The sequence below is a fragment of the Emydura macquarii genome, unplaced genomic scaffold (assembly GCF_026122565.2).
Source record: "Emydura macquarii macquarii isolate MOO-44397 ecotype Brisbane River unplaced genomic scaffold, CSIRO-AGI_Emac_v2 contig_2422, whole genome shotgun sequence".
In the NCBI taxonomy this organism is placed as follows: domain Eukaryota; kingdom Metazoa; phylum Chordata; order Testudines; family Chelidae; genus Emydura; species Emydura macquarii.
The window spans coordinates 3,965,120-3,987,941 of NW_027132559.1; the positions used below are offsets into that span (position 1 = coordinate 3,965,120).

Here is a 22,822-nt window from a genome sequence, read left to right on the forward strand (position 1 = left end):
CTGTGTGTATGTGTGAGGTAATATACAAAGGTGGAAGTTAAAGGATGAAGTAGTGACTCGCGAGTAAACATTGTTTTCATCATAAATCTTGTCATTCTAAAAGTTTATAGCATCTTTAGGAAAGGAGACATAGAAGATATTGGTCCCGAAAGTGTTCTGCCTTTAATGCAGGTTAATCTGGAAGATTGTCTTCACTTCCAGAGCTGAGAGAGTATCTGTGTTGGTGGTGGGTTTTTTTTTGTTTTGTTTTTTGTTTTTGTAGATGCTTGTATTGGACAAAACGTTTTGGACATTTTTTGAATTGGACCAAAATCTTGCAAAGCTGTTCCTCAGATCACAGTTTTCCTCATTTTAAGATATAAAACTATCTAAAAAATTTAGAAAACTTTCCAGAGCTCTCTCCTCCCTACAGATTTTTCTCTTGTTTGCAAGTCCTTTTGTTCTCAATAGCTATTTTTACTTTTCTTCAGTTTCTAAAAATATGAAGCTGTCAAAGAAAACCACTAGTACATTATTTTGGCAATAGGTCATAAGGCGTCATGACCAAACTTACACAGCCAATATAAGAAATTGTTTCACTATATAAAAAAAGTCTTGTTTGCTCCATTTCTTTCCATTTTCCTTTCACTCTAGTTTTTCTTTACTTTCACTGTCTGCTCTGGCGTCTCTATTATGCTATCTTTTAGCATTTGCTATTGATGACTCCACTTTCCCCAGTTAACAAAAGGAGAAGATTAAAGAATTTTATGTAGCAAGACTTCTTTCTTTCACAAATATTAACTTAGTTTATGACGTACTCTCTAAACGAGTTCCTCTAGTTGCTGGTTTAGTAGCTTTTTCTAGCTTTATTTAAAACTTTTTTTAGGTAGGGGTGTTATTTGACTCTTCTTTATAATTGTTCTCTTTTCTCTTGAGTGCTGTGGAAGTTTTGAATAAGGAAATGCAGGAGAAAAGGCTGCAACTAGATAGCTTGATTCTCAGCTGTGCTGAGTTCATACTTGGCTGTGTGTGTGTGTGTGGGGGGGGTGGATGAAGCAATTAATCCATGGGCCAAACTAGTCTCTTGTACAAGTTAAAGCAGCTACTGCAATTTGAACATGTCCTTGCTAATCTCCCATCCCACTCCCTAAGTGGGAAAGGTAGTGCTGACTACAGTGCCTTTATACCAATAGGGGATTCCCCTACAAATGGACTCCCCAGATTCACATTTTAGATGACTTTAAGGCCTCTTTGCCACTCTGAGCTGAAGATCTGTCCCTACAGTTAAAATTTTTTGTTGGCTACTACAGCCCTGTCTTCTATATATGATTTTCATTTTCTTGAAAGGCACAAAATAAAGGGGAAAACTAGGACATTGGCACAAAAATCTACTTAATGGAGGGACTAAGCATCATCTGGTCATATTTCAGTTCCTAGAAAATTTTTATAACAATACTTTTGCTGTGGAACCTCAGCATGATCTTCCATAGTTTCTCTGATTTTTCTCTCCCTTTTCTGAAATCTTAAAGAGATGATTCACTTCCACCTGCTTAACCTTTAAGAATCTTTCTGGTTGATGCTATGTCCTCTAGTTGGATTAGAGAGCTGGTTGTACAAGGGTACAGAAAACTGGCAACAGCTTTTACCTGGGGAGTCCCCCGGAGGCCTGGTGCTAGTGTATTCTCTTCCACACCCCATACAGCTTCTGGTGTAGGGGAATTGACAGGAGCATGCTGTTCTCTGACAATCCCCAGGTGTCAGATTGTTCTTTGGGACCATAATGATATTCCTTTGTTCTTTTGACTCCCTTATGACTCTTTTAAGAATAACTATAAACTCAACTTTGTGAGTTCTTCTATGTTCTGAATAAATTTAAACAGGTTTGTATCCACTTTAAGGTTAGGTGAAGGATGGTTACAGGGGGAGGAATTAGAAACCTTGTTAAGAGTATATTTTCACAAATAATTAAGATTTGAAGAGGTGCAGTTCGGTGTGTGTTACAGATGAATTTATACTGTATCTTCCCTTTAGTTTTGTTGTTTGGATCTTTTGGGGGAATTTATTTATCCAAATGGTTCTGTTGCAGCATCTAACTTTCACTGAAAATCAGCTTGTTTGTTTAATTTTACAAAATAGTTGACTAGAGCAAAGAAGTCAAGTGACTTGCCCAAGGTGTCTGGTTCAGCAAGAATTAGAATTAGTTCATTTGATCCTCCTAGTTCACTGTCCTTTTAATAATAATTGATCCACTCTACAGTTAAATGTAAATTCATTATACTCAAAGAATTTGGCTTTCACATCAAGACAACAGACAATATTTGGGTGATGTTTTTGCAAATCTTTTATTTTTGATTAGTAGTCATAATTCCAGATTGTATGCACCATTAATAATCTAAATGCTGAAGAACAAGCACAAGTAAGGTCTTTCTACAGCTGTTTTTTCAAACTTTTAATTTTATTACAAGAATATACAATGCTTTTCTTTTCAAAGACTTTTTGAAATCTGAGCAAAGTTAGCATTATCTGTGTAGTGATATCAAAGGGATATGAAATATTTATGATGGGGGAAATCTGTTTGTTTTGAAATAAGTGATTGTTTCTCATACATTTTTAAATTGGCCTGAGATCCATGGTGTTATGGCAGACTTGGTCTGTTATAGGTGTATTCTCATCAGATTGAGACATAGGTGATCCTTCTGTGTTTGTTCATGACCTTTTGTCCAGTGTGAACAATACTAACAACACTTTACAACCATTTTATGCAGCTGTAACATTTCCTTAATACCTCTTTTGAAAGATGTACATTTGTGGCACCAGTCACTGTGCTGCCTGAGTGCAAGTTTCATGTATTTTTTCCCCTTTGTTCACCCCCACAAAAATAGATATTCCAGTGAAAATGTTAAATGCTCCAACAAAATATGTAGTGGTCCAAGATTTTTTTGTAACGTTTCCATCTAAAGGCATCCAGATGGTGGAACTTCATTTACTTCACCTCCACCCCTCAAAAAGCCCCCTCTCACACTGGAACAATTTGAATGGTGCATGGTGAAGCTGTATAAACTGGCAGCAAAGCATAGCAGATTCAGAAGGATGCTGCTGGAAGGCTGAAGTTGGCAGAGCGATGTGTAGTACCTACACAGCAACTCAGCAGCAATGAAGGGATGATAATCAAAATTTCAAGAAGTGTTTAAGATGTAACATCTGTCAAAACCTGCCTGCAGAGCTGTGCAAGGTGACATTTCCTCAATGTGTGAATAGTCGTCAGAAAAACTGAGGGAAAGCTGCATATCTAAGAGAACAAATAAAACAGTTTGGCTTTTCATAGATGGATTTTATTTTATATTTATTTATTTTGAAGACTTAACATGCATAAATAGATGTATTGATTTATTAGTGTTTTAAAACAGTTTGTGCTGTTTTTAGTCAGCTCTGGTTCTTAGTCAGAAGCTTAAACTGATTTTCATTGTTGTTCTGTGTCTTTGCTTTTGTACTTTTCCAGGCTCAGACTTTACTTTCCCCAGAATGCTATTATGTAAAACAATTTAAACTTTCAAAATCAAATTGTAAGGGCGGAAGCATTTGGCTGAGGACCTCTTGCTGTGTTTCTTTTTGAGGCTTGTGTTTGTGGCAGTCTAACATCTACTGTTTCTGTTAGGCGATTAGAACAAGATCTAGATTTGGTACCATTTTCTGTTGTGCAGAATTTTGTCCTGAAATGAAAGAAGGATCTCCTGGTTTACCTTGTGTCTCAGACAGTGGTCTCTTCACTGTATTGGGAGGAAGGGACCCCCTTGGACTGGTACTGTAGTGATTTGGCTTCAATACCTGACTCCCATAGAGTTCCTGTGTGTGACCTTGGCAAGTTGCCTAACATGGAGGTGATGATACTTACCCGCCTCACAAGGGTGTTGTAAGGATAAATGTATTCAAGTTTGTGAGGCACTCCGATAGTATGGTGGGGGGGCCATATATGTGCTTACATAAATATGTGTAATAGCTGTGGGTTTTTTTCTTATTTGCTTAGGGATATTTAATTGTTAATTTTTTAAGCTTTATTTAAAATTAATCCCAAGCCTTTCTGTAACTTGTTTAATTTTAACAATGTGATTCTTTTGTGGTTGCCACCGAGCAGCTTTGTGTACTCTTAATGAATTTGATATCACTTTAACTGATTTTTTCCTCATATATGTTGCCTTGATGCATCTGTATTTTCATTGTTGACGACAGTTTATCTACTAAACAAGAAGGACTTGCTACTGTATTAGAGAGCAGGCCAGTCTGAACCTTCCTTTGGTTGCTTCATTGACAATGACTTTAGGCATCTGAAACTCTCTTATGGTAATTGGTTATTGGAATTTTTCCTTGAGCTGGTGATAAAAACAAACACTGGCCATAAATTCTATTCTTGGGTCTGCCTTGCAATAGCACAGAAGATGTTTTGTTCTCTCAGAAAAGTTATTTATAATACATTGTGAGTTACTGAAGGACTGTTTTCTAAGTAGTTCTTTTACAAACCCCCCCTTTTTTGTTTAGTGCATTCAGTACTATTCAAACTATAGTTGTTGATAAAGCAAGTAGTCTTTTTCCCTTTAAATACTTCTTTAAAAAAAATAGCTAATTCAAAATGAGGCTCTAAATTTTCTAGTGGAAAGGGTGAGTCTTTTGCAGTGGCAGGAGTCAATAGCTAGATTGGAGAGACACCCCTCCCTTAAAAATCTCTGTTGCAGTAGCTTCTGTCAGCTGCTTCATTCTGCTGGTTACAATGAGGAAGAGGTGAATGGTGATATTGGTCAAATCTTTTCATTCCTTGCTGATGCTCATTCTCTGTTGCAGCATAAAGTGATGAGCACCATAGGCTTTATTTCAACTATTATTGCAGCTATTATTGGATTGATAGTCAAAGAGTTTAATTCTAAAATGTAAATCTTAGGAATTGTTTCTTCCCTATACTCCCATCTCTCCTTCATTTATAGTCTGGGATTCCTTTCTAATTAATTTCTCTTCCACTGGTGATCAAATAAGATTGCCTGCTCCTATATGCTCCTCCTTAATTATTTGAATATGTCAAAACTGGGGTAAAAGCAACTTAAAGTAGAAACCTGTTAAATTGTTTCTCATACATGCTATTGGATCTGTCAAATGAACTCCAGTGGTCCATATAAAAAATTAAATATTAGGAAGGCTTTGGTGTAAAAACATTTGGTATAAAATTATAGGTTTTGTGCTGAATAATTTTTATCATCCTTTCTGAACTAATGAAGGTATAGGTGGATAATACCCATATCTATAAGTACAGTATTGCTTAAGGTTATCACTAGCAACGAGAGACCCCAGAGGAAGAAGAGATAAAAAGGTTAAGGATTGCTTTTGGACCCTTGCTGTAGAAAGAAGGGTGAAGTGATTGTTTTATAAGAGGGTTGTTTGCAGCTGTTTTGAACATGAGATAGGCAGTAAACTGACATTAACTGACCAACTTGCCGAGCCTTTTATTTGACCATGGTTAAATATTGTCAGATATTGCCGCAAGAATGCCATGATGTAAGCTGTGACCTACCTTTTTGATTGCATCATGGTGCCTTCTGTTGTTAGCAAGCCTAATGCCACCTCTGGGGAAAAAGGTGAAATAATTGAAAGTTGAGCATCTTGTTTGAATGGAATCTTCTAGAACAAACTGTATGTTTGTCTTTATTTGTATAAAATGCCAGCAACATACATGGCAGTTTACAAAGCAGATCAAACAAGTTTATACGCAGTCCCTGTCCTGAAGAACTTGCAATCTAAACTGTCTACACAAACCATACATAAATTAACTCAGAAAGGAGTGGAGGAGGAGGAAGAGGGCTCATGATCTTCCTCCCCCAACACAAAGAAAAGCACAGCCATTAAGCTGCTTGAAGAGTTGGTCTGTTGCCTGCTTAGCAAAAGTGCATTTAAAAATGACTCTTTCTTTTATGGTTGCTATGTGTTTGGTTTATTTCTGTTTTAATTTATATATTCTATTTTAACTATTCAGTCTTGAATACTATTCACACTGAACTGCTAACTTAACATTGCTAAAAAGTAACAATTTTTCATTTTTAAAACTTCATTTGTTTAATGTTTTTCTGAGTTATTTAAAATCAATCAAGTAACTTTTTGTAATTAAGCGTAAGTATCTATTTAAGGCTAAACTGACCATGAAGTCTTACCCTTCAATGTTCCCGTTACTGTTCTAACAAGTGAGTGCTTTAAAATCTTTGACCATTTTTGACAATATTTGGTAGTTATATTTTGGACCAGTCAAATGCCCAACCCTAACATGAGGCAGGATAAAAATTCGTTATAGAGGGGGAATTTGACAAATGGATCTGGGAATAGACTCAGAAAATGAGAAAAAAATTTGATTTTTTTAGGTAGTTGTTTTAGGGGATGATACCCCAACACAGAGCGGAGTATTGTTTTGATGGAGGTGAATTTTTAATTGAGGAAGTGATTGCTAGTAACAAAACAGGGTCAGATAATGAGAAATAGATTTCAGATGTGAAGACAAGGATGGATAGGAATTTGGTATGGTTTGGAGAATTGAGATTTTAAGCATAATGTGATCAAGAGGGAGAAAAGTGAGAGGTAAAGTGGTTGGTGAGCTAATAGCAATTGGTGTTTGAAGTTATCGGTTGAGATTAGGAGAGTTTGAAAGTCAGGGCAAAACCAAAGAAATCCTGGAAAAAGAACACTGTGTTGTCCTGTAGAGAAAACAGACAGTTTCAGGTTGGATAGTGGCTGAAGAGCGATCAGCACATATTTATAAATCACTTGGTAGAGAATACTTCCTGTTGTGGAATCACAAGACTGAAGAGACTTTACATAGACTGTTCAGTCTTTGGTGTTCTGAATTCATCACACCCATCAATAGTCACTTATTTATCTTCCATGTTAATATCTGCCCTCTGTTATCTTGCACCAAAATATTTATAGCTTCTTGTCTGAAGAGGAAATTAACAGCTGGAAAAAATCAATTGTGCAATGTTGGAAGTAAATAATTCTGCTTGAAAAGTTGAATTCACATTTGTTTGGTGTTTAGCAGATCAAAGCTTGCAGGAATCATTAACTTGAAAGTGTGGCATCAAGTCATTTGACATCCTTGACTGACTTTTGTCCGTTATGGATTATTTAGTTCTAGGAATAGACGTAGGAAGACCACTGAGGGATAAAATTGTAAAAAGCTTGAGAGCAGCCCTTCATAAGAACATAAGAATGGCAATACTGGGTCAGAACAATGGTCCATTTAACACAGTATCCTGTCTTCCAACAGTGGCCAATGGCAGATGCTTCAGAGAGAATGAACAGAATAGGGCAAGTTATAAAGGGATCCATCCTTTGTCAACCAGTCTCAGCTTCTGGAAGTCAGAGGTTTAGGGACACCTAGAGCATGGTGTTGTGTCCCTGAGTATCTTGGCTAATAGCCATTGATGAATTTATCCTCCATGAATGTATCCAATTCTTCTTTGAACTCAGTTATACTTTTGGCCTTCATGACATCCCCTGGCAACAAGTTGCACAGGTTGACTGTGCGTTGTGTGAAGAAGTACTTGCTTTTATTTGTTTGAAACCTGCTGCCTATTAATTTCATTGGGTGTCTCCTAGTTCTTGTGTTCTGTAAAGGGGTAGATAACACTTCCCTATTCACTTTCCCCATGCCATTCATGATTTTCTATACCTCTGTCATATCCCCTCTGTTTCTTTTCTAAGCTGAACAATCTCATGTTCAGCTGGACATGGTGTTAGGAAGATGGAGACTCAGTAGCTAATTGTACATACCTGCATAATTGTTCTCCATGTTAGTTTTTTCTTCATTTTCCTATTCCTTTTACGCTATTAGCAGAGGATGATTGGTGAAGGCTAGCTTTGAATGTTGTTTTAGGGTCACGTTTTTGCTGTACGTTGTCCAGTGGTTATACTCATTAACTGTTAGAACTTAAGATCAGCATTTTTTCTTGGAAACTGCTTTTATGCGCCAGTGTGAAGCAAACCAATTCCATGATCAAAACCAGATTTCCTTCAAAGGTGGATTACAAGCCGTGACCAGCCAAACTTAGTCTTCTAGCTAAGAACATTGTCAATGGTAATCACATACATTATAGCAGTATGCAAAGTGTCATACACTATTATAGCACTGCATCAGAGTCCAGACTATCTAATTATTCCTTACCTGTGTCACCTTGGGCTGTGATCTTACAAATTAAGTTGGGTCATGCCTGGTTAATATTTCAATGAGAGAAGTCAAATTAAAACACTGTTGCAGGAAGTAATATTAGTGATTCAGTAGGTAAGCTGACACTTCTGAGTTAATATTAAACTTGTGCTGCAGTGTGTGATATTAGGGGATGCTGTAGTGTTGAAGCTGTAGTCTAGTGGTCCTAATTACTTTTGGTCACTGAAGGTTCCATAACATTCTTTGCAAGATGAAACTGTTAACTCAGAGCTCCTATCCAAATTCAAATTTTAGTGACTACATTCTGTCTACCTTTTAATTCCCATAGCAGTTTTAGTTGGTTAAGATATTCTCCACCTACCGTGCTGAACTGTTTTTAGAGTTGCTCCGAGTTATTAATCAACTATTGTGTTCCATTTCAGAGATATGTCTATGGTAGGTGAAGAGGTCCAAATACATTATAGATAAAGTTTAAATACTTTTGGGGCCTAACTTTCAAACAGGGCCTGAGAACATTTTTAAAGACATAATTTTGTGCCTGCAGGATTTGCATCCGCAAAGCATTGCCAAGAAAAAGCATGCATGAAGTGTGAGAACAATATAATAGGGTTAGTTTCACTGAATGCAAACTGTGCATTCCAAAAATAGTGGTCTGTTTGAACACCCATGTGCTTTGAGATTTTTCAGGATCAAGGGAGCTATATAAACATTTTATTCCTGTTGAATCCATATAAGCTACTGGTTTGTTTTTGTTTGTTTGTTTGTTTGGTTTTTTTTGGTGACTAAATTTTGGATCCAGTACAAATATACAGTTTTCCGTCAGAATAGTTCCTGTCATCAGTTTTTATATTTGGTTTTTGTTTTTTTTAATAGGATTCAAGTGCCCTGTATGTTCAAAGTTTGTATCTTCAGATGAAATGGATGTGCATCTTGTGATGTGTTTGACGAAGCCAAGGATAACCTACAATGGTAAGTAAGAAGTAACCCTATACTTATTCTTCATTTTAACTGTTAACTAGGATAAACATTCTTTTATTTTAACTATTGAAAAGCTCTTCTGATCTTATGTGTTTATATACATTAATTAGATGTGAATAGCAGTGTAGTTGTAGCTATGTTGGTTCCAGGATATCAGAAAGACAAGATGGGTGAGGTAATATCTTTTAGTGGACCAACTTCCGTTGGTAAGAGAGACAAGCTTTTGAGCCACACTGAGCTCTTCTTCAGATCATAATTAGACAGTAATATTAGTATAGTTAATATACTATTCGGTTGGCCATGGTCACATTTTAAAGGGGTTAAAGAGATTTGGGATATCAGAGAGTTTTATTGATATTGTAAAGGATTTGTATACAGATTGCTACACTGAAATTAGTGTTGGTGAGGATAAGACAGAACCTATTTTAATTAAGAGTGGAGTTAAGCAAGGTGACCCGCTCTCCCCTATTTTATTTAATATAGCCATGGACCCTTTTTTATATAAATTGGAAGATGAAGGAGATGGTTTTATAGTGCAGGGTAGAAAGATAACTTCATTGGCCTTTGCCGACGATATCGCTATATTAAGTAGGTCCTATAAGGGGATAGTTAAGAATTTAAAAATTCTTAATCAGTTTTGTAAAAATTCAAGTTTAAAAGTAAATGTTAAAAAGACAAAGGGCTTTCATATTTTCCCAAGCATGGGAACATATGTTATCAACCCAAAAGATAAATGGGGATTAGGTGATGAATTAATTGATTATATTCAACCTGGTGAGTCTGAAAGATATCTAGGTGCAAGAATAGATCCATGGGTGGGAGTGGCTAATAATTCCCCTAAGGAAAAATTAATTGATTGGTGTGAAAGTTTATGTAAGGCTCCGTTAAAACCTGTGCAGAAATTGATAATTTTAAAAGTTTACATTTTAACGAGAGTTTTTTATGAATTACTTTTAATCGAGCCGCCACTTTATATGTTAAATGAATTAGATGTTTTAGTTAGGAACACTCTTAAAAAGATTTTACATCTTCCCCAGTGTACAACTGACGGGCTATTCTATGCTAGAACTAGAGATGGGGGTTTAGCAGTTACAAAATTTAGTACCCAAATTCCAAACATGTTAATTCGTAAATGGAGGAGACATATTGTCTCCAAAGATGATTGGATAGATTTCTCGTTTTTATATGCTGGGGAAAATTTAGTGGAGAAAATTTTAATATATAGTGCTAAAACGGCTAATCCTAAAACGTGGAGAGATGAAGAGTTTTTAAAATGGAGTAATTTAAGATGTCAGGGAATTGGTATTAAATATTTTAAAAATGATTGTATTAGTAATTCGTTTTTAAAATATCCTTGCTTGGCCAGGTCCTCCTCTCTGATTGCGGCATTGCAAACGAGAGCGAATGTTTTTCCCACCAGGGAAACTCTAGCAAGAGGACGGAAGATGGAGGAAGGGTTATGTAGATGGTGTGGTAAGGTCAAAGAGACAATTCCTCATATCTCTGGTCAGTGCATAAAAATGAAAGAAGCAAGAATTAAAAGACATAATAGAATAGTTAAAGCACTAATTGATAAAGTAGGAAATAAAGGATGTAAAATTTGGATTGAACCTTACCTTCATAATAAAGAAGGGAAGTTGAGAAAACCTGACCTCATTATTGAAAAGGATGGAGTGGTAGCCGTTGTGGATGTCACAGTTAGATGGGAAGACAACGCTGACAGTGTGGAGGCAGCCCACATTGAGAAGGAGGCATACTACTCTGAGTTGGAGGAGGAGGTGCTGCAGCTCACTGGTGGGAAGATCATCTCCACTTCTTTGGATTTGTGGTTGGGGCGAGAGGTAAATGGAGTGAAAGAAATGATGAAATTTTTAAAATTTTAGGTATTGATAAATTTAAAAGTTTTAAAGAAAGTGTGTGCAGACTTGCTATGTATGCTACGACGGATATGTTGGCTCTTTTTAGCGATAAACAGTGAACCCGAACATTCATTTCGTGTATCCTGTGGATTTTAGATATATTTTAGATATATTTATTCTCCATATTTTAAATTTTATCAATGGGCTTTAGTTTTCATACTATTGACCTGTTGACTATGTTTAACTGTCCTTTCATGTAATTTAATTTAATTTTAAAATTAATTGAATAATAAATATTACTTATAGGTTAGATCTTGATTTTAGATTATCTTAGCTACTGAATACTAGATTGGACGGCGGACTGGCCGCATAGTAACCAGGAAAGGGCAGGTATTTACGCCTGTACAAATAATGTTTATAGTGCTGGCTATATTTTTTAAAAATCCCCTTCTTCCCCCCCCCCCCCCCCAAAAAAAAAACAAAACAAAATCCCAACACTTTTATTTAGTATTAAGAACATCTCCAGAACCAGTGTTTGTCCATTAAAACTGAAACAAAGTCCCAAGGAGTCAAAACTTGCCTCTTCAGCAGTGCAGCTATTTCACTTAATGACAGGCACTCAGATGTTGCAGACAGGTAAAGGGATCCCCTGATTACCAAGCACCACGCTGAGAAAAGTTTCTTAACTATTTACAAGTTTATTTGGGGCAAAGGGAATGTGGGGTTTTACAAGGGAAAAAGGAACAATACATATAACAGAACTATCTACTTTCCTTAACAGGGGAATTTAAGCAGATTAGAAGGAGAACAAGACACAGAGTACACTAGATAACAATTATATGAGTTTCAAAAGTATAATCAAATTAATGTTACTAATACCCAAAAACTATAACAAGAATACTATTTAAAATCTTACCACCACGAGGAACAGGGTCATGACGCCTGACCAATGGGGGACACGAGAAAAGCTCGGGTTCAAAACTCGGACTGGTTACACTCGACTCGACTCTCGCCCAGCAGAGGACTCGGGGGCGGGAAGAGGTAGCAGCTCCAGGGGATCAGTCTGGCGGGCCGACAGCTCTTCTGCCAAGCCCGCCGAAATGCAGCAGTTATTATGCACTCGGGCTACGCTTGGTACATGAGGGGTGTGCAATATTCGTAACAGCCGATGGCTGCCCCTGTTCGTGAGAGGTGTGCAGTATTCATAACAGCGGATGGCTGCCCCTGGGCTTTTTGCAACGTCCCATTGTTTGCCATTTCAGACGTGCTATCTTAGGTGTGTCAGTAAAGGTCCCAATAAGGTCAGGTCTCAGGTCTACTGTAATTGCCGAGCGGGAAGGGGCGAGTGCCGGTCACTAGATATTATACTGTCGCCACATCAAAGTGCCATTTTTGTCTTGGGAGAACATATCCCTGATGGATGCTCAGTTGAACACTTTCTCCAGGAAGATGCAGAAGGCAAGAAAGGCCTGTCATAAACTATTATTCCTGGAGCACTCAATACGTGCTTCCTTAGACGAGCCTACTGGATCTGAACAGGTTTCTGTGGTTAGTGTTCCTGTGAGTTGTGGCTCAACTCTGAGCTCCCGAGCTCACTCTTCAAAGAAGTCTTCATCCATGAAGACCAGCAAAGTATCTAAATCCTCCATCCAAGTCATCTGAAAAGAGTCGGAGGGAACATTATTCCCACAGTGAGCACAGACCTAGGTTACCCTCCCCATGACCTAGTAAAAGTGACACTTAGGTCTCACCCTATGTTTTTATCAAAGATTGTCTTAAATTTTCATCTAAATCAGACTGGGCACCGGCCAGTCGTCTTTTTCAAGCTCCACTTCCATCAGAGGATGTTTGCACACCCTTGATGCGATTTGGACTCTTTTATATTATCTTGATAGAACAAGGCCCTTCAGGAGCTCACAGAGGCTGTTTGCAGTATTTGCTGATTCAGTGAAAGGTCAAGCAATTGCCACCTGTCTAAATGAGTGTCTAATTGTATTAGGTCATGCTATGTTAGTTAGATTAGCTCCACCCATGCAGGTTAGAATGCACTCCACCAGGGCTCAGGTGACTTCTGTTTTCTCTGAGGGTATGTCCGCAAAGAAGATGGAAGGTGTAATTCCCAGGTCAGACAGACATACATGCACTAGCTCTGCTCAAGTTAGCACTTAAAAATAGCAGTGTGGTCAAAGTGGTATGGGCAGAAGCTCAAGCTAACCATGCGAGTACAATCCCAGCCGACCCCTGGGTACATGCTCGCATGGCTAACCTGAGCTATCGTCCATGCTGCCATGGCCGCACTGCTGTTTTTAGGTGCTAGCTCGAGCAGAGCTAGTGTGGGTATGTCTATCCAGACTGGGTATTACATGTCCCAGCTGCTGTGTGGGGGTACTGTAGATATACCCTGAGAGGCATATCAGTTTCAGAAACTTGCAGGGCAGATACTTGGGGATCAGTCTACACTCTCACCCCGCACTATTGCCTAGTTTTGGGCTTCAGAGCTGATGCCCAGTTTGGCAGAGCAGTCCTGCAATTGTTATTTAAATTCAATCACCCAGCTCCTGCTTGAGGTGACTGGTTGGTAGTCATCAGAAGTGGAATACATGTAAATGATCATTTGAAGAAGAAATAACAATTTCCTACCTTACAGTAACTGTGATTCTTTGAGATCTGATGTCCACATGGATTCCATAACCCGCCCTCCTTCCCCACTACTAAAGAGCCCTGTATTAGCCGGATTCTGTATTGGCAAAGGAATTGAGGGATGTTTGGGCCTATCTCTGCCCTTTAGGCCCTCACCTGGGGGATGAGAGGACATCTAGGGCACCAAAGCAGCCTCAGTTGACACTGCTGGCCAGAAGAATCTGATCTCGCGTGTATGGGGCACATGTTCACCAGAAATGGAATCCATCTGACAGCATAAGTCAAAACAGTTACTGTAAGTTAGGTAACCATAATAATAGTATTACTAAACTTTTTCTGAAGGCTGACCACATTCTTTGGAGTTTTTTAATATGATCACGTAGCTTCACATGTATGTCGTTTGAGCTCAGTCACTCAGTTCAGTTCTTTGTCTTTCCTATGTCTTAAATTTCACTTCCTTTCATCTTGTCTGCCTCAATCCGGCGTAGGACTTCCTTAGTTGCTCATTAATTTCTGAACAAGGTATTTGTTTAAAGTTGGTTGACAGTGAGCCTCTATCCCAATGTCTGCCTGGGAATTAATTTGCTTCATTCTTGCTCTGCCTTTCCCTCCATCACCTCCCATCTTGCCAGGTATAAAGTTCCAGAGAGGTAGCCGTGTTAGTCTGTATACAGCAAAAACCTCGAGAGTCCTGTAGCACTTTAAAGACTAACAAATTTCTGCAGGCATAAGCTTTCATGGGCTGCAACCCACTTCGTCCGATACATGAAATGGAAATCACAGATAGGAGGTATATATACATCCAAGGGTAAAAAACAACAATGGGGAAGGTAAGTGTTAACAAAGTCCATTCAGTTGTAGATGAGTAGATGAGGCCTATTCACAACCGTTGCTTAGAAGTGAGAATGTGTGAACAGTGACAATTACTTCTTGTAATGAGAGAACCATTCCAAGTCCCTATTCAGACCCAATCTGATTGTGTCAGGTTTGTGTATGAGTTCCAGCTCTGCAGTTTCTCACTGAACTCTGTTTTTGAAGTTTTTTTTGTAGAAGTTTGGCAACTTTCAAGTCCGCTACAGAGTATCCTGGGAGATGGAAGTGCTCTCCTACTGGTTTATGGATGTTATCATTTTTTATGTCTGATTTGTGTCCATTTATTCTTTTGCACAGTGACAGTGGCCAATGTACATGGCAGAGGGGCATTGCTGGCACATGATGGCATATATTACATTGGTAGATGTGCAGGTGAATGAGCTCCTTATAGTGTGGCTGGTGTGGTTAGGACCTGTGATGGTGTCACTAGAGTCGATGTGTGGGCAGAGTTGGCAACGGGGTTTGTTGCAGGGATAGGTTCCTGGGTTAGTGTTCTTGTTGTATGGTGTATGGTTGCTGGTGAGTATTTGCTTCAGATTGGGGGGCTGTCTGTAAGCAAGAATAGGTCTGCCTCTCATGGCTTGAGTGAGTGAGGGATCATCTGTTAGGATAGGTTGTAGAATCCTTAATGATGTGTTGGAGAGATTTTAGCTGGGGGCTGTAGGTGATGGCCAGTGGTGTTCTGTTGTTTTCTTTGTTGGGTCTGTCCTGTAGTAGGTGACTTCTGGGTACCCGTCTGGCTCTGTCAATTTGTTTCTTCACCTCCCCAGGTGGGTATTGTAGTTTTAAGAATGTTATATGGAGATCCTGTAGGTGTTTGTCTCTGTCTGAGGGATCGGAGCAAATCCGATTGTATCTTAGGGCTTGGCTGTAGACAATGGATCGTGTAATGTGTCCAGGGTGGAAGCTGGAGGCATGAAGGTATGTATTGCGGACACTTGGTTTTCGGTATAGGGTGGTATTAATGTGACCATCCCTTATTTGTATTGTAGCGTCCAAAAAGTGGATTTTTTGTGGGACTGGTCCTTCATGTCACTCTTGAAGACTGAGAAACTCCAAGTGTAGCTTAGTGTGGTGTGAGCTTTTTTTGGATGGCTAGATAGGAAGACCGTTCTGTTCTGGTTTTCAGAAATATCTATTCTTTTGCTTCATATTTACATTTGAACATGAATCAGTTCAGAAAATCTCCTATCTTATAAGAATCCTTCTTTTATCTTGGCATTGTGTGTGTATTAGGCCTCAAATACACAGAACAGCTAAAGTTAGGGTATATCTACACTAAAGACTTTTGCTGCTATAGGTAAGCCAAGGGCATTGATGAGATGTGATCCCTGACTGACACAGTGGTGCTGGTAGAAGCCCTTCATGTAGACACAGTTGTCCTGGCCAAACTTCTCTTTTACAAGTATAGCTTGTTTCACTTGTGGGGGTGATTTTACTATACATGTACAAAGTACAGCTTTGCTGGTATAGCTGCAACCAGGAGTAGTTTGCTGGCATAGTATATTGGTAAGGCGGTCCTAGTAGAGACATGGCCTATCTAATGAGCCACTGATGTATAACCCATTGGCAGTGGGGCTGGAAGCTGGGTCAGACAAGTTCCCCGTATCCCAAAGTAAACTTCCTTCTCTACAGGGCCGTATAGGAGAGAGCCAAAGTTGCATGGAGCTATCTGAAGGAAAGTTAATGGGTGCAGTGGAGATGGAATGGTACAGCTGATAGCATCAAGGAGTCTCTTCGGGAAGGGAGGATTTTGAAGCTTTCTGAAGGGTGTGGAACAGGGAAAGTTTGGTTGGAAACCTTGGAATATTGCTGGGGATGCTGAGCAATAAAAAAGAGTGGGCCATCTATCTCAGTCAGGAGAGAGTAAAACTGTTGGACACTAGTCAGAGCAGAGAAAGAGGGAATCTGGGGGAGGAAGCCAGGTTATGGAGGATTCTGACTACAATTGAACCATATGAGTAACTTGCGGGAACGCTCACACTGCCTGCTGATTGTCTGAAACCTCTTATCCCCGCCCCATCTTCCCAGAGGCACATGCATACGCTCAGCAGCTGATGGTCTTGCCAAAGGAAATAGTAGTAAAGGATACTACAGCCATGTTTTACACATCTTTTGATTATAAGGAATGGTGAAGGAATAAGCCAAATTTCTCTGTAGCTTGTAAGCCTTGGACTGGCTTGATTTATTTGTTCTTTGCTAAACTTTTTTCACTCTGAAATAATGTGCTCCACTTGATTAGAAGATGGAAATCAGAAATCTGCCATTTTGAATTTGATAAAGGGTTATCAGTGTGATTTTTTTATGCTGAGTTTAAAGGAATTGTAAGTAATGGAATTTGCTTTCCAGCCTTTACGTTGCTGTTGTAATTTTTTCCTGAGTACAGTTTAATCTTTCCATCAAATTTCTTCTGGAAAGGTATTTTTGTATGTTTTTCTTTGCTTCCCCTACTTACCCATTGCTGCCTTGGCAAAATCCATCCATGAGTAGAATAAATACTTGTTTTCTTGTGCCAGCCAATGGTTATTTTAGAAATCTACTAGAGACAAGAAAAACTCTGTTTTTCTTTCCCTTTCTCCGAATCTTATGTTACAGGAAAACAGACAATTTTACACCTGGATGTGTGAGCAGTTTAAGAACTGGACAGCTGCCAAAGAAGTGAACTCCATTATGTGACCAGTTCGTGTAGTTCTGGATTACTCGTTCCTTCTGATATTGTAAACGTGTGATGATTGCTCACAGTGGTGCCAGAGCCCGAAACAAATTTTATAGTGGGGTTGCTGAGAACCACTGAACCAAATTGTAAACACTGTATATAATGGAAACCATTTTAAACCTGGGGGTGCACAGCACTCCCCACACTCCTAGTTCCAGCACCTATGATTCCTTACTTCAACTAGGTTATGTCTAGCAGCCATTTTTGCCTATTATGCTACTGTGATAGATTAACATTATTTGCCTTTATTATGGAAGACTGTGGTAAGCTTTATATCCATTCTCCCCCAGCAAATTCATAAATCTGTTGAATGGTGACTCTGGATTTAACAAAAATAATGGAGTCTCCCTTTTGAGCTAATTTCTCTATCACTTTTTTGGGCATGGCATTTTTGGCAGTTACAACTTCAGCGGGGGGGAGGGTCAGTGAACTACAAGATCTGGTAGTTGACTGTTTTACATGTTCTTCTGCAAAGAGAAAAGTGGCTTTGCCAATGTGCCCTAATTTCATGCTGACAGTTATTGAATTTCATATAAATTGGTATATCTTGTTGGCCTTTTTCTTTCCAAGATCGTATGACCTGCTAGGGGAGATTATGTTGCTTTACCCGATCTGGGATGTAAAAAAAACCCCTTTTTTACTTCTGAAAAATTATCTGTTTCAAATATCTCCTAGATTAGTTGCTTTATTAAGAGAGAAATCGAAGTATCCAGCCATTTTCGATCCAGGTTATTGGATCAAATTGTGCTCTGTAATCTGCTATAATAATACCAGAATCGTGGTGCCAGAAGGGGAAGCACTCACTCCACTATAGGCAAAACCATTTAGAGCAATTTGCTTACATAATGTAATCATCTGAAGTCTGCAGAGCTGCTTTTTTGGAGTTCTGTCCATACTCCAGCTAAGCAGAACTCTCCAGCTCAGATGCAGTCAGGTGTTGGCTTTGAGTGAGGAGTGCTTAAGTAGTAGTCTTTTCTTTGTGTGTTATCACTGGTAGCTTGCCTCCATACTACGGGGGCCTACATAGGCAAATTGATGAAGCTGAAGGCAAAGTTACTTACTAAATTAACTGGGTTTTCAGAAGCTTTTTGTCTTTCCAGTGCCATTGCATAGCCACACTGGTCCCTCCCATCCCCCTCTCTTCTTCAGAATATTGGTTGGGCCTTTATACCCTTTGTAGAATGTTCATGGGTGACTTTTGAGTATCATTAAAAATGTGGTTTACAAGAAAAGGCCCACAACTCCTTACAGTGGATGGGCAGGGGCAATATATTTCGAGAACTCTGTGTATCTGGTAAGTCACTTAGCTTGGATGCTTCCTACTGTATCAGAATTTGAGTAAAACAGTGGGCAAATTTTCAATACAAGGATTTAAACATGCAGATTTCAATGTTAATGTGAACAGCTCAGCTAAACACTTACATGCTATGTGGAAGCCTTACCCCTTTAAGAACTGAACAAATTTACTGTAAGTAGTTGACAAGAGTTCTGTGGTAAGAGCCTAGGTTTTGACATGCTTTGATTTTTAAAGTATTGATTTTTTGTTTAGATTTTAGAATGTAATGTCCATTGAAAGAAGCTATTTATTAAAGCTTGAAAAGACAGAGGTAGTTAGGGAGCATTACTAAAGGTTTACTTATGACCTAGTTAAAAGTAACATTCTCCAGCTAGAAAACTGAACTCTTCTTGTTCCTTGGATAGGAAAAATATTTTTTTTTCTTTTTTTTTTCCTAACACTCTGCTCTCATGTTGTTTGAGTGTGCGTGCCTGGGAACATTTAGACATTTTGATGAGCATTTTGTTAGGCCTCAGCTCTGGGTGGAATTAGGATTGGGGAGATGTTTCTACTCCTTAGTTTCTACATGATGAAAGGTGCTCTGTGGCAGAGGCCAAGAGTCACGTTTGCTCTACTGACTCTAATGAAGCTAGGACAACATCCAACTGGTTCTGTCCAAATGATGTCCTCCTTCCTCACATGAGCACGAGCATCCAGTTGCCAACTACTTTCTTGAGTAGTGCACATTCTCTCCTTGTGCCTCCAAAAATCCTTACTTATTTAAAAAAAAACCAAAACCTTGGCTTACTGTCTTAATGGTCTCCATGTTTTGTGGATTACAACTTGGATCACCTTAGTGTGTTGCTTTCATGCTCTCCCAAAAAGCCAAAATGTGATCAAGAAATTCATTCTAGACATGGAAAGGACTGCTCTGCAGCACCTCTTATCCTTCTGGAATGTTAATGTATAGGTGCTTCAGAGAGTGTGATATATGAATGACCATATAGACTGATGTGTTGTGCAATCCATGTACAATATTTTCTAAAAGCCATTGAATGGAAAAATGCTTAAGGAAAAGGAGTGGCAAAAGAAATGTCCCTGTGACGCTGAACTAGTTTTAGGTTCAATCTCAGAGAAACTGATTTATTTTTGACAAACTTTGCAATCTTATTCTGTTTTGAAATAATTCTGGCTATCATGTTAGACTTCCATTTCTCTTTATTTCTTAGAGTATCTAAAGATCTTAAGAAGTCCTCTGTTTCTTCAGCTGCTCTTCCTCTTAATCTTTTTTTGTATTTGTAAATTATTTTGACTGTAGTCATTTGTGCTTCCATAACTGAAAATTTTACTTCAGAAAAAGCAGCTGAAGAAAATAAAATTCCTTTAATGAGCTTGGTGTGTGAAGTGCTGTGTTTTAGTGTGCCCAGTTAAAGGTGGGGAAGAGGAGTGTCTTGCAGTGCACTACATCAGCTCTTCGGATGAATTTGAGGTGGCATTGATGGGTTCTATAGGGATGTGCTCTGTTCAGTCCTCTGAAGCTGACTAAAACTCTTGCCGAGACCAACACAACTGGGATGGGAGGGGCTGTGTGTGTATGTTTTAAAGCTTTGGGTGCAGATTTTTTTCAAAAGATAAAATAAAGGGTGAGTGCAGCAAACTTCTAAAGCTTAATTGTTTCTGTATTGGTTTTCCATGAAGCATTATGAGCATTTTAAATCTGAGCCAGAGATCCAGATTTTGACCTATCAAGCACAAGGGCAGAGCATTCTCTCTGATGAATCCACCTATGGAACGCCTTGCCAGAGATGAGCACAAGCCTGATCAAATCAGTATGACTGGAGAATTGCTAACATAGTTCCTATTTTTAAGAAAGGGGAAAAAAAGTGATCTGGGTAACTACAGGCCTGTTAGTTTGATCTCAGTAATATGCAAGATCTTGGAAAAAATTTTGAAAGAGAGGGTAATTAAGGACATGGAGGTTAATGGTAATTGGGATAAAATACAACATGGCTTTACAAAAGGTAGATTGTGCCAGACCAACCTGATCTCCTTTTTTGAGAAGATAACAGATTTTTTTAGACAAAGGGAATGCAGTGGATCTAATTTACCTAGATTTCAGTAAGGCATTTGATACGGTTCCACATGGGGAATTATTAGGTAAATTGGAAAAGATGGGGATTAATATGAAAACTGAAAGGTGGATAAGGAAGTGGTTAAAGGGAAGACTACAGCAGGTCATACTGAAAGGTGAACTGTCTGGCTGGAGGGAGGTTACTAGTGGAGTTCCTCAGGGATCAGTCTTGGGACCAGTCTTATTTAACCTTTTTATTGCTGACCTTGGCACAAAAAGTGGGAATGTGCTAATGAAGTTTGCAGATGACACAAAGTTGGGAGGTATTGCCAATACAGAGAAGGATTGGGATATCATACAGGAAGATCTGGATGACCTAGTAAACAGGAGTAATAGAAGTAGGATGAAATTTAATAACGGAAAGTGCAAGGTCATGCATTTAGGGACTAAGAAGAAAAATTTCTGCTATAAGCTGGGGAGGCATTAGTTGGAAGTGACAGAGGAGAAGGACCTGGGCGTATTGGTTGATCACAAGATGACTATAAGCTGCCAATGTGATGTGGCCGTGAAAAAAGATAATGCGGTCCTTGGATGCATCAGATGAGGTATTTCCGGTAGATGTAAGGAGGTGTTAGTACTGTTATACAAGGCGTTGATGAGACCTCATCTGGAATATTGTGTGCAGTTCTGGTCCCCCATGTTTAAGAAAGATTAATTCTAACTGGAACAAGTGCAGAGAGAGGCTACTAGGATGATCCGAGGAATGGAATATCTGCCTTATGAGAGGAGACTCAAAGAGCTTGGCTTGTTTAGCCTAACCAAAAGAAGGTTGAGGGGAGATATATAAATACATCAGAAGGATAAATGCCAGAGAGGAAGAGGAATCATTTAAGTTCAGTGCCAATGTGAACACAAGAACTAATGGATATAAACTGGCCATCAGGAAATTTAGATTGGAAATTAGATGCAGGCTTCTAACAATCAGGAGTGAGGTTCTGGAATAGCCTGCCAAGGGGAGCAGTAGGGGCAAAAAAGCTAGCTGGCTTCAAAACTGAGCTTGATAAATTTATAGAGGGGATGGTATGATGGGACAGCTTAGTTTGGCAATTGACTGATCTTTGACTACTGGTGGTAGATATGCCAATGACCTGTGAAGGGATGTTAGATGGGGTGGGTTCTGAGTTATTACAGAGAATTTTTTCTTGGGTGTCTGGCTGGTAAGTCTTGCTCACATGCTCCGGGTTTAACTGATCACCATATTTGGGAAGGAATTTTCCCTCAAGGCAGATTGGCAAAGGCTCTGGGGGTATTCGCCTGTAGCATGGGGCGCGGCTCACTTGCTGGTGGATTCTCTGTACCTTAAGGTCTTTAAACCATGATTTGAGGACATTAATAACTCAGTAATAGGTTAGAGTTTTATGACAGTAGTGGGTGGGTGCGGTTGTGTGGCCTGCATTGTGCAGGGGATCAGACTAGATGATCATATTGGTCTCTTCTGATCTTAATCTGAGTTTATGAGCACAAGCCTGATAATATACAACCAAGGTAAAGAATAAAAAATTTGCAATAAAAATTTCCCCAAGAATCAAGGCTGTTTATAAAACAAACAAAAAATCATCTCACAGATTCTATATACAGTTATATACTTCTTAATGATGGTAGGACAGGGAAATTCCATTTGTTCTAGCCTTCTGTGTTCCTTAATTTTATGAAATTCTTGGACTCCACAGTGATAGGCACTATATGAAAATCTGAATGAATAATTGGGATTACTGCATAATCATATATTCAGTATCAACTTCCCTGTGGGATGAAGCAGGAAGACAGGATGGGCTTTTTGGAGGAATACAGCCTGTATTTAAAATACTATTTTTGTCATTGCGGAAGGGGCATAGAAAATTTTGAAGTTTATGTAATTAAATGTAAACATTTTTATAGGAGAACTTGGTTACCAAAGATAAGTTTATTGCCATTGTCACAGTCTGTACCCAAAGTGATATGAACAACTTGAACAGTAGTGCTTTGGGGTTAATGTAACACCGTATATTTCTATACATCAATCCAAATTACTTTGTATAAATGGGAGATTTTGAACAATCTGGATTTTTTCTATCTTGACTACTGAGGAATTCTTTTTATCTTTTTAAAAAACAAAAGCAAAACCCAAAACAAAAGCCTGCACTTTCCTGCCATTGCCTATATACCAAATACTAGTGTACACATTATGTTGCTTATGTGT

At 38.8% G+C, this 22,822-nt stretch overlaps 1 protein-coding gene across 1 annotated transcript in view; it reads left to right on the plus strand.

The window, feature by feature from the left end:
- Positions 1–22,822, plus strand: part of ZNRF2 (zinc and ring finger 2) — a 73,123-nt gene that overhangs the window by 28,026 nt on the left and 22,275 nt on the right. Inside the window, 1 exon segment of the mRNA XM_067561814.1 lies at positions 9,044–9,139. Coding sequence (XP_067417915.1) covers positions 9,044–9,139 — 96 coding nt within the window.